This window comes from Schistocerca serialis, chromosome 2 (assembly GCF_023864345.2).
Source record: "Schistocerca serialis cubense isolate TAMUIC-IGC-003099 chromosome 2, iqSchSeri2.2, whole genome shotgun sequence".
NCBI classification, from domain to species: Eukaryota; Metazoa; Arthropoda; class Insecta; order Orthoptera; family Acrididae; genus Schistocerca; species Schistocerca serialis.
In genome coordinates, this window is record NC_064639.1 from 402,248,126 (window position 1) to 402,260,825 (window position 12,700).

Here is a 12,700-nt window from a genome sequence, read left to right on the forward strand (position 1 = left end):
CCAATCAGCTGCTGATAGTGCCTGCACACACTGTACATGGTACAGAAACAACTGGTTCTCCTTTTGCACTCTCCATACAGTGACGTGGTCATCATTACCTTGTACAGTAGCAACTTCTCTGATGCTGACATTAGGGTTATCGTCAACTGCACAAAGAATTGCCTCGTCCATTGCAGGTGTCCTCGTCGTTCTAGGTCTTCCCAGTCGCGAGTCATAGGCTGAAATGTTCCGTGATCCCTAAGACGCCCATCAATTGCTTCGAACGTCTTCCTGTAGGGACACCTTCGTTCTGGAAATCTGTCTCGATACAAATCTACCGCGCCACGGCTATTGCCCCGTGCTAATCCATACATCAAATGGGCATCTGCCAACTCCGCATTTGTAAACATTGCACTGACTGCAAAACCACGTTCGTGATGAACACTAACCTGTTGATGCTACGTACTGATGTGCTTGATGCTGGTACTGTAGAGCAATGAGTCGCATGTCAACACAAGCATCAAAGTCGACATTATCTTCCTTCAATTGGGCAACTGGCGGTGAATCGAGGAAGTACAGTACATAATGATGAAACTAAAATGAGCTCTAACATGGAAATTAAGCGTTTCCGGACACATGTCCACATAACATCTTTTCTTTATATGTGTGTGAGGAATGTTTCCTGAAAGTTTGGCCGTACCTTTTTGTAACACCCTGTGTGTATGCGTGTGTGTGTGGGTGTGTAATCAGAACACTGGGTTTTAGAAACTTTTACAAATCAGTTTGGGCAGTAAGTGTCATCTGAAGCCATGCACTGGAACCATGTGAGAAAAAATTGTAATAAAATGATTATGATGATGATGATAAGACCCACTTGTGGGAGCTGTCAGGATTTCTAAAATCACATTATTGCCCAAATAATAATAAAAGTAGTTGTTGACTGATTTATCTCATATCATTGGAATGTTATTCTTTGTGAGCAATCGTTTTGTTTGTAAAATTACTCAATTACCTGAGTTGAGATTTTCAGTGGAAAAGACTCAATCTGTTTATTGTAAATTTATACATTAGTCACCTTTTATAATCAATAATTAATATTCATATATTTCTCTGTGAATAAATTTCAGGTTTTGCTGGTCATCCTCTTAGCAGCACGTTAGTTGCTGAGGGATCCTGCATCTTAGACTGCCCAGGGGGCAACTTTGCATTGGAGGACCTAATCATAAGCTGTGAAAACAACACAGCATCTGTCATTATTAGAAGTGGATTTCTAAAAATTCGTAACTGTCATTTCTTTGGGACAAAGTGGTCATTTAACTCTCCCGCCATCATAGTTTTACAAGGAGCTCATGTTGAAATTGACAGCTCTGTTTTTTCAAATCTTGGAACTGCTTTAATTATATGTCCAGGTGCAGTTGTGCATATTGCATCTAGTGAAATTTCTTCTTGTTCTGTTGGAATACAGGTAAAACTACATTTTTAATATCTTTTGTGTTTGAAATACTTAAGAGATGTTGCAAATGCTCATTATTTTGCATAATTATCATGCAGTTCCTTGAGTGTTTTGTGTAACAACATAGATGAGAGGTAATTTCTATTCATGCAATAATTTTGAAAAGGTTTTATTTGGTAGTGTAGATGATATCATGTAGCAGAACAAGACAAACTTCTGTTAATTTTAAGGAAAAAGAAGAAAATTGCTTTGTATTTGTGTATTTGAAATTCAGGGAAAACTTACTATTGTTGATTGTATTAGATCTGTTGAGTAAGTTGTATTTTGCTACACAATAAAATTATATCGCAAATGAACAAAACCAGTTTTCAAAAAGGGGAAATTGAGAGCATTTTTCTAATTATTTACAAACAACAAATAAATTGAAGAGTGGAAAATCCATGATGGAATTTAACAAAATTATGAAAAGGATAATTGCACTCACCATATAGCAGAGATGCTGAGTTGCACTTAGGCACAACAAAAAGACTGTCACAAGATAAGCTTTTGACACACACACACACACACACACACACACACACACACACACACACAGTCAGATACAACTTGCGCTCATACATGACCACAGTCTCTGCAACTGAAGCCAGACTATGAGTGGCAGCACCAGTGCATGATGGGAGAGACAGCTGGGTGGGGGTAAGGAAGGGGCGGGGAAGGGGAGGGATAGCAAGGTAGTGGTGAAGTCCTGCTGGGGAACGTGCAGGGACAAGGTGGAGAGAGGGTAGAGCAGCTAGGTGCAGTCGGGAGGTTAGACGGAGGTCGGGGGAAAGAGGGGGAGATGGCGAAAAAGAGAGAAGTAGAAAGACTGTGTGTGTTGGTGGGATAGAGGGCTGTATAGTGCTGGAATGGGAACAGGGAAGAGGTTAAATGGGTGAGGACAATTACTAACTAAGGTTGAGGCCAGGAGGGTTATGGGAACGTAGGATATATTCTAGGGAGAGTTCTCACCTGTACAATTCAGAAAAGCTGGTGTTGGTGGGAAGGATCCATATTGCACAGGTTGTGAAGCTGTCATTGAAATGAAGAATGTTGTGTTGGGCAGCATGCTCAGCAACAGGGTGGTCCAGTTGTTTCTTGGCCGTAGTTTGTCGGTGGCTGTTCATGTGGACAGACAGCTTGTTGGTTGTCATGCCCAAATAGAAATTAGCACAGTGGTTGGAGCTGAACTTGTAGCTCACAACTGGTTTCACAGGTAGCCCTGCCTTTTATGGGATAGGTGCTGTTTGTGACCGGATTGGAGTAGGTGGTGGTGGGAGGATGTATGGGACAAGTTTTGCGTCTAGGTCTACTATAGGGATATGACCAATGAGGTAAGGGGTTGGGAGCAAGGGTTGTATAGGAATGGACCAGTTAATTGCATAGGTTCGGTGGGCCGCAGAACACCACTGTGGGAAGGGTAGGAGGGATAGTGGGCAAGATATTTCTCATTTTAGGGCATGACGAGAGCTAGTCAGAACCCTGGCAGAGAATATAATTCAGTTGCTACAGCCCTGGGTGATACTGAGTTAGGAGGGAAATGCTCCTCTCTGGCCAGACGGTGAGACTGGGAGGTGAGAGGTGACCGGAAAGATGAGGCATAGGAGATTTGTCTTTGTACAAGGTTGGGAGCATTAGTAGGGTCTGTAAAGGCTTCAGTGAGACCCTCAGTATATTTCAGTAGGAATCGCTTGGCACTGCTGATGCAACGGCTACAGGTAGCTAGGCCGTTTGGAAGGAAGTTCTTGGTATGGAACAGGTGGCAGCTGTCGAATTGGAGATATTGCTGGCAGATAGTAGGTTTCATGTGGACAGAGATACTATTGTAGCCATCTTTGAGGTGGAGTTCAACATCTAGGAAGGCGGCTTGTTGGGTTGAGTATGACCAAGTGAAGCGATTGGGGGAGAAGATCTTGAGGTTCTGGAGGAATGTGGATAGGATATCCTCACTCTTGATCGAGATCACAAAGATATCATCAGTGAATCTGAACCAAGTGAGGAGTTTAGGATTGTGGGTGTTTAGGAAGGATTCATTTAGTTGGCCCATGAATGTGTTGGCATAGGATGGTGCCATGCAGGTGTCCATAGCTGTAACCTGGATATGTTCGTAGGTAATGCCTTCAAAGGACATGTAATTGTGGGTGAAGATGTAGCTGGTCATGGTGACTAGGAAGTAGATTGTTGGTTTGCATTCCATTGTACGTTTGGAAAGATTGTGTTCAAAAGTGATAAGGCCATGGGCATTAGGAATGTTAGCATAAAGGGAGGTGGCATCAAAAGTGACGAGCAGTGTACAATGTGATAAAGGAACAGGAACTGTGGAGAGTCGGTGGAGAAAATGGTTGGTATTTTTTATATAGGAGGATAGGTTCCAGGTAAAAGGCTGACGGTGTAGGTCTACAAGAGCAGAGATTCTCCCAGTGGGGGCACAGTGGCTGGTCACAATGGGACGTCCTGGGTGGTTGGTTTTATGGACTTTAGGAAGCATGTAGGAGGTAGGAGTGTGGGAGTGGTAGGAGTGAGCAGAGAGATGGACTCTGGGGAGAGGTCCTAAGGATTGAGGAGACACTGGAGATCCTGCTGGATTTCTCAAACGGGGTCACTGTGGCAAGGTTTGTAGGTGTATGTATCTGACAGCTGGCAGAGTCCTTCTGCCAGGTAACTTTTGCAGTTCAAAAGAACAGTGGTGGAACCTTTGTCCACAGATAGGATTAAAAGGTCAGGATCAGTTTCTAGGTGGTGGATTGTGGATAAAAAGTGGGTGTAAAGTTAGTTTGCATGTTGAGGTATTTTGGGGAACGACAGAGAGGCAAGGTTCAAGGTTAAGAAATTCTGGAAAGTTAATAGGGGATGATTTAGGGGGAGTGAGGGTTGATCACAGTGGGATGGAAGAATGGTGTACTGAGTCAGGCAGGGTTCAACATTAATCCTGGGTGGCTGAATTTGGGAATGGGGCAAAAGGTGAGGCCTTTGGAAAGGATTGTTATATGTCCAGTGCTAAGGCTTTTGGAGGAAAGGTTAATGACTGTGTTTAGAGTCCCTTTAGGTTCTAGATTCTGTGGGGTGCTGTGAGGGAGTTTTGGATAGTAGGGTAAATGTAGTAGATCTGCAAGACAGGGTTTTTCAGATGTGAGGCGACGCGGGGGAGGTTTGGAGGTTGTTGTAGAGGTGGTGTACAGTGGTTCTCAAAGGCAGGAGGAGGAAGTGAGCAGGGTGGAGAGTTATTTGAGGTGGTGGTGTGCTGGTTGCTCTAATTCCTCGGGGTAAAGAGTTTCAGTGTGTGTTATGAGTTTCAGGAATTTGGTATTGCATAGCAGGAGAATCTTATTGATGGAAAGAAGATATTGCAAGGAAGTTTTGGCTTAATTAATATGGTTTTGCAGCACTATGTTGGTGGGGTTTAAGGACTAGTGGAATCTGAGCAGATGGAGGGTATTATAGAAGGAGATGTTGCACCTCAAGACAGGGTGCTGTTCCTAGCTTCCTGCAATAGAACAAAAATATTCAAATCAAAATAGATTAACTTCTAGTAAGTCAATGCACAGCTAAATTCCAGAACAAATGTCTAAAAACATGTAGGTTGTTTCTTACTTAAAAGAATGTGTGTGTAATTATTAGATATAAAGGAAAAAATGTACCATAAGGAGAGTATTTACATGATTTACATTTGTGTCTTTCAGATATCAGATGATGCAATCTTAGTAACAGATGGTTTGAAAATCATTAAATCCACAGAGTGTGCCATGAAGATAGAATGCATTAAGGAAGAAAACCGTGAAAAAAGTAGTGGGACAACTGACATCGTTTCTAGGTAAGGGGAAGAAAATGAAGTATTACTTACATATTTCCTAACATAATGCAGAAATTAATAGGCACCCTTTTTATTTCAGTTTCTGTGGGATTAAAAGCAACAACTTAGCTATTGAAAGCACAGTTGGTGATGAGGTCATAGTAATTCACAGTGGAGATTTAGCTCCATACGAAGAATTTTGTGTGTGAATTTATACATTGAGGTGTGCTGTGCTATTCTTCCTGCATATGTGCAATCTGCTTTACTGGAATATAATTCCAATTAGTGCCATAAAGTTTCATTCACTTTAATTTTTCATAAATACTTTAATATATTTAATAAACAGCGCTTTATTTTTTTTAATTACTTGTATTGGATAACAATTAAAATGAACATTACAGTGAGTGCAATAAAATACTTTATTAACAACAGTAATTGTTTCTTCCACAGTTTTAGCCCATTTCATTGTTGGAAAGATAAGGATACAATTTTAAGCAAAATGAACTCTCAGTTACCTGATGTGGATTTGTGGATTATCTGTGCATATTTTGGAAATTTAAGAAAATTTAGTAACTGAACCTGAAGTCTCTCTCTCACTGACACACACACACACACACACACACACACACACACACACACACACACACACACACACACACACACACACCGAGGCATTGAAATGGATTGATCTGTTAGTAAAGTACGCAGGACAAAATTCTTTTGGCATTACGGAAAATTATACCCGTTATCTGAAAAAAATTTTCATGAAGAACAAAAACAGAAAAAAATTTAAGATTATTTCCCAAAATTGAACTGAAATCAAATACAAAGTGAGTTTAAAGCGTAATTTTGTAGGTAAGTAGTCAGTTTCTGATGAGTAACACATAATTAATGCAGTGGGCTTTCAAAAGTGACATGTAAAATGTATTCATAAGCACAAAAATAGCAGCAACATATGTACTTTACATATTTTTAATGATGCACTATGGCAGTCCTTCTTCATCTTGAAAAATCTCGTCGTGTAATTATGGATTTGTTTGTTCTCCCCACGAGTCAGTTAATAGAAGTAATTTATTCTCTTGCACGTAGGGCTTCATCACGTTAGTCAAAAAAACATTGCGTAAAGCTGTTGTAAGTTTCCCAGAATTTGATTAAATGATGACAACATTCAACATTTGTACATTTTTTTATATATCCAACCTTGTAACTGGAGGGTTGAGAGACATCGGCCGTTCACTTATGTAATGAAATGCAATATCTACAATGGTTGTTACGATGTTATTTATTATATGGCTACCAGTTTCGGTGCTTCAGCGTGCAATCTTCAGGCCTTGACTGACGCTGATGGAGTTTACTCCACCCGTATACACGATTCAGATTCACCAGTGGCCAACATTCGTGAACAGGTTTTTGCAGATTTCCTGTAACAACGATGTTGTGTCTCCAATCATGAACTAGAAACTCGTTTTGACACGTACTCATTCCACGTATTTTAAATCCTCGGTCCAAAAGAACCTTGACTGTCTTGTAGTCTTAAGTATACTATTGACAAATAAGGGTTACAGCATAATGCGCTTTGTACAAATGTGTTACTTTGTTCACATCCTGTGTTTCACAAGAACTACTTTTGCCCTCAATGGTCCAGAGTTTGGGTATAAGTTGACCGATACTTTTGGAAATTTGTGGTAAATTCCTGTGGGACCAAACTGCTGAGGTCATTGGTCCCTAGGTTTACTCACCACTTAAACTAACTTACATTAAGGACAACATTCACACGCATGCCCAAGGGAGGACTCGAACCTCCGGCGGGAGAAGCCACGTGAACTGTGGCAAGGTGCCGTAAGACCACACAGTTACCCGTGCAGCAAATTGACTGGTACTGGCAACCTCGAAAGAGAACAAACTAATGAAAATATTTTATTATACGTAATGTTAAAAATAGTATCTAGAATGACATCGATGAATAACAATTCTCTATTTATATGTTTACCTTTAGCTACAATCCTTTCTTGGAAATTTATTTGCAGAGTCCTCGTGGATGCTGTAAATACAAACATTTCTTGGAAATTTATTTGCAATCCCAAATTTTCCTTCGCCTTTCCTTTTTGATGCCTTTTACGAAAATGTGAATAATCATAATATACTCAGGGTTATTAAGTTTCATTTTTAGTGTGAGCGACGTAAAAACTAAAAATAAAAATGTTCTCGCACAGGGACTCAACCCCACGACTCTCAGATTACCTTTATGTACTTTTACCGTTGCCCCAACAGCTGGCTGGAAACTAGGCTAACTTAAACATCTCATGCCTCGCTCGATACACGCCAAAAATGATGTTTTTAAACACTTGACCATCTGGAGCTCCCACTTCTGTCATTTCCATTTATGGTCATGCTCAGCATATACCATAAATTTGGACGAAATCGATGATGACGGGCAGGCGCAGTGCCCTTGTGAGATCGACTAGGTCGGACCTGGCTTCCACATCGCACCATGCTATTGGTTCTGTGTGCTTATTTGTTTCTGCCATTCATACTGTTCGTGTTTGTGCCTTTTCTCCATGTCTGTTTCTACATGATGTTCGGACACCCTGCTCCCCTGTAGACTGCCGACACATAGAGTTTGTTTAACCTTGTCGGATCCCAGCTCCATGGTTTCCTGCTCACGTATCCGCTGTCGACTAGAGTAGCGACATTTGTGCCGATAGGACGGTTTTGCGACATTGACGCTCCTGTACAGACACAAAATCCTCACATTTGAAGATAATAATGCACTCATCTCTGCTGTATGTTACAAATTGTTTCAAACAGCCCTGGATCCTCTAGCAAATCTTGAGAAGCCTGCTCCACTACTTCAACCATTTTAACAGTAGTGCTGTGCTATTAACTTTTGTGGTGACCCCAGAAAAATCCAGCGTACTGAGGTCATGTGATCTTGGAGGTCAAAGTACCTATCCGTCCTAGGCCGTATTGGAGCATTACATCCAAGCATTTCACATCAACCAAAAAATGTTTCTGTGCTCCATTGTGCATGTATCATATTCCTGAGCTTTTGACAGGTAGCACATTTTTATTGAAACTAGAACAATATAATAGGTCTAGTGCCTTCTGTATTCCCTAAAAGTTTTGAAAGATCTCAGTAATTACCTGAAACAGAACTGAATTGTTTCTTGTTTTAATATTGATTTAGTGCTGGGATAAGATTCAAAAATTTATTTCTGTTACAAAGGATTATCTTTACAGTACTTATTTAGAAACACATTTCTGCAATCGCTAGTAGATATAGTTTAAAGGCCTTATCAAAAGGCAACTAATGTCTGAGGGGATGCATAGGGGGTATCATAAGACATGTCACTTGTGTGGGAAAATGTTCTCGAACTGCCCCTAAATGCACGAACCAGTGAAAACATATGCTGTCATCATTTACTTTTTTTTTCCCCCAGTCCTATCTGTTAACGGCTCAATACTAAATATTGTGGCAATTGTCGAACGGGAATTTATTAACTACCTCCTTTATTAGTACAGCAAACAGATATAATGCAGCATCTGAGGTCATTAAAGCAACCGTAAACTGTCAAAAGAAAGCCAGTGCTATTCCGATCCCCCCAGATGTATGAAACATATTTTGGCAGCCGCCTCCAGGCATCAGTTCAAAGATTAGAGGAAAGCTCCCATGCTGGCTCAAGTGAACTCTCAGCAGTGGCCAAGACTTTGCAAAGTTATATCTCTGGGGAGCATATATACACTCCTGGAAATTGAAATAAGAACACCGTGAATTCATTGTCCCAGGAAGGGGAAACTTTATTGACACATTCCTGGGGTCAGATACATCACATGATCACACTGACAGAACCACAGGCACATAGACACAGGCAACAGAGCATGCACAATGTCGGCACTAGTACAGTGTATATCCACCTTCCGCAGCAATGCAGGCTGCTATTCTCCCATGGAGACGGTCGTAGAGATGCTGGATGTAGTCCTGTGGAACGGCTTGCCATGCCATTTCCACCTGGCGCCTCAATTGGACCAGCGTTCGTGCTGGACGTGCAGACCGCGTGAGACGACGCTTCATCCAGTCCCAAACATGCTCAATGGGGGACAGATCCGGAGATCTTGCTGGCCAGGGTAGTTGACTTACACCTTCTAGAGCACGTTGGGTGGCACGGGATACATGTGGACGTGCATTGTCCTGTTGGAACAGCAAGTTCCCTTGCCGGTCTAGGAATGGTAGAACGATGGGTTCGATGACGGTTTGGATGTACCGTGCACTATTCAGTGTCCCGTCGACGATCACCAGTGGTGTACGGCCAGTGTAGGAGATCGCTCCCCACACCATGATGCCGGGTGTTGGCCCTGTGTGCCTCGGTCGTATGCAGTCCTGATTGTGGCGCTCACCTGCACGGCGCCAAACACGCATACGACCATCATTGGCACCAAGGCAGAAGCGACTCTCATCGCTGAAGACGACACGTCTCCATTCGTCCCTCCATTCACGCCTGTCGCGACACCACTGGAGGCGGGCTGCACGATGTTGGGGCGTGAGCGGAAGACTGCCTAACGGTGTGCGGGACCATAGCCCAGCTTCATGGAGACGGTTGCGAATGGTCCTCGCCGATACCCCAGGGGCAACAGTGTCCCTAATTTGCTGGGAAGTGGCGGTGCGGTCCCCTACGGCACTGCGTAGGATCCTACGGTCTTGGCGTGCATCCGTGCGTCGCTGCGGTCCGGTCCCAGGTCGACGGGCACGTGCACCTTCCGCCGACCACTGGCGACAACATCGATGTACTGTGGAGACCTCACGCCCCACGTGTTGGGCAATTCGGCGGTATGTCCACCCGGCCTCCCGCATGCCCACTATACGCCCTCGCTCAAAGTCCGTCAACTGCACATACGGTTCACGTCCACGCTGTCGCGGCATGCTACCAGTGTTAAAGACTGCGATGGAGCCCCGTATGCCACGGCAAACTGGCTGACACTGACGGCGGCGGTGCACAAATGCTGCGCAGCTAGCGCCATTCGACGGCCAACACCGCGGTTCCTGGTGTGTCCGCTGTGCCGTGCGTGTGATCATTGCTTGTACAGCCCTCTAGCAGTGTCCGGAGCAAGTATGGTGGGTCTGACACACCGGTGTCAATGTGTTCTTTTTTCCATTTCCAGGAGTGTAAATACATTTGCTTGAAAGTCCCCTCTCTGTATTCACCTATTCTTCCCTCTGTCCGTCCACCTCATCCTCCCATCTTTATCTGTCTATCTCCTCCTCCCCAGCCACGCGTGATTAGCTGAGCTGTCTAGACGGTGCAATCATGGACTGTGCGGCTGGTCCTGGCGGAGGTTCGAGTCCTCCCTCGGGCATGGGTGTGTGTGTTAGTCCTTAAGATAATTTCAGTTAAGTAGTGTGTAAGCTTAGGGACTGATGATCTTAGCAGTTAAGTCCCATAAGATTTCACACACATTTGAACATGTTTTCTCCTCCTCGCCATTCTCCCTGTCTCTTCATCTGCTATTCCCTCTCTTCATCCATTTCCTCCAGCCCCTCCCTATGTCCACATCCTCCTTCCCCTCCTTTTGACTATTTCTTCCTCTCCCTCTCTGTTTATGTCTCCAACTCCCACTCTTTCTTTTCCATCTGCCCAACACTTTCCACTGGCCTGATGCATCCCTCCTTTTCTCACCTCTCTCTGTCCATTTCCTCCTCCCTGTCGCAGTCTCCATCCCCCTCCTCTATCCATCTCAACCCGGTCCCCAGCCATGCTTATCGGCAAGTGTTACAGCATAGTTCAGTAAAGCAAGCCGTTCTACTCCCAGAATATGTCTGACATGCTGGGTAGCCTATGCCAGGCGCTGGAAAGAACACGTTTTTGCCACTGTCTCCACTCTTATTGGAGCTAGGAGATACACTTTGTGATCAAAAGTATCCGGACACCACCCAAAACATACATGTTTCATATTAGGTGCATTGTGCTGCCACCTACTGCCAGGTACTCCATATCAGCGACCTCAGTAGTCATTAGACATTGTGAGAGAGCAGAATGGAGCACCCCGCAGAACTCACGGAATTCGAACGTGGTCAGGTGATTGGGTGTCACTTGTGTCATATGTCTGTACGTGAGATTTCCACACTCCTAAACATCCTTAGGTCCACTGTTCCCGATGTGATAGTGAAGTGGAAAAATGTACAGGCTGACCTCGTCTGTTGACTGGCAGAGACCGCCGACAGTTGAAGAGGGTCTAATGTGTAACAAAAAGACATCTATCCAGACCATCACATAGGAATTCCTAACTGCGTAAGGATCCATTGCAAGTAATATGACAGTTAGGCGGGAGGTTAGAAAACTTGGATTTCATGGTCGAGCGGCTGCTCATAAGCCACACATCACACTGGTAAATGCCAAGCGACACCTCGCTTGGTGTAAGAAGCATAAACATTGGACGATGGAACAGTGGTAAAACATTGTGTGGAGTGATGAATCACAGTTCACAATGTGACGATCCGACGGCATGGTGTGGGAATGACGAATGCCTGGTGAACGTTTATCTATCAGCGTGTGCTGTGCCAACAGTAAAATTCGGACGCGGTGGAGTTATGGTGTGGTAGTGTTTATCATGGAGGGGGCTTGCACTCCTTGTTGTTTTGCGTTGCACTATCACAGCACAGGCCTACATTGATTTTTAAGCACTTTCTTGCTTCCCACTGTTGAAGAGCAATTCGGGGATGGGGATTACATATTTTAATATGATCGAGCACCTGTCTGTAATGCACGGCCTGTGGCAGAGTGGTTACAGGACAATAGCATCCCTCTAATGGATTGGCCTGCACAGAGACCTGACCTGAATTCTATAGATCACCTTTGTGATGTTTTGGAACGCTGATTTCGTCCCAGGCCTCTCCGACTGACCTCTCCTCAGTGCAGAACTCCGTGAATAATGGGCTGCCATTCCCCAAGAAACCTTCAAGCACCTGACTGAACGTATGCCTGCGAGAGTGGAAGCTGTCACCAAGGCTAAGGGTACGTCAACACCAAATTGAATTCCAGCATTACCGATGGAGGGCACCACGAACTTGTAAGTCATTTTCAGCCAGGTGTCCAGATACTTTTGATCACATAGTGTATAACAGATTTAGTGATAAGTATCATAAATTTGTCAACACACACACACACACACACACAATGTGTAACTCAATACTTACACTGTATCGTGTGACCTACAGACAGAAAGTGATTGAGTAAAGTGTGAACTGGGCGTTCAGATTTAAACATTCCGAGAACGGTGTTTTTTTATGTGAATAAACCCTAAATTGTGTGGTATCACTCTTTAAACTTCACATGTTTTCCAGTCATCACAGAGTAGGACACTGCATAGTCAAATGTACTTCATAAATACGTCTGTTCTGCGTAATTCTAGCTGTGCACTCTTTCAGACGACAATTTCACGATATGATG

General features: G+C 43.6%; 1 protein-coding gene across 1 annotated transcript in view; it reads left to right on the top strand.

Moving 5' to 3' along the window:
• LOC126457239 (protein nessun dorma-like) overlaps nt 1–5,689 on the top strand; it is a 179,987-nt gene extending 174,298 nt beyond the window's left edge. Inside the window, exons 7-9 of the mRNA XM_050093383.1 lie at nt 1,107–1,444; nt 5,149–5,279; nt 5,359–5,689. Of these exons, the coding sequence (XP_049949340.1) occupies nt 1,107–1,444; nt 5,149–5,279; nt 5,359–5,467 (578 nt within the window). The 3' untranslated portion in view covers nt 5,468–5,689. The remainder of the gene's footprint in view (nt 1–1,106; nt 1,445–5,148; nt 5,280–5,358) is intronic.
• Nucleotides 5,690–12,700: the final 7,011 nt, after the last annotated feature.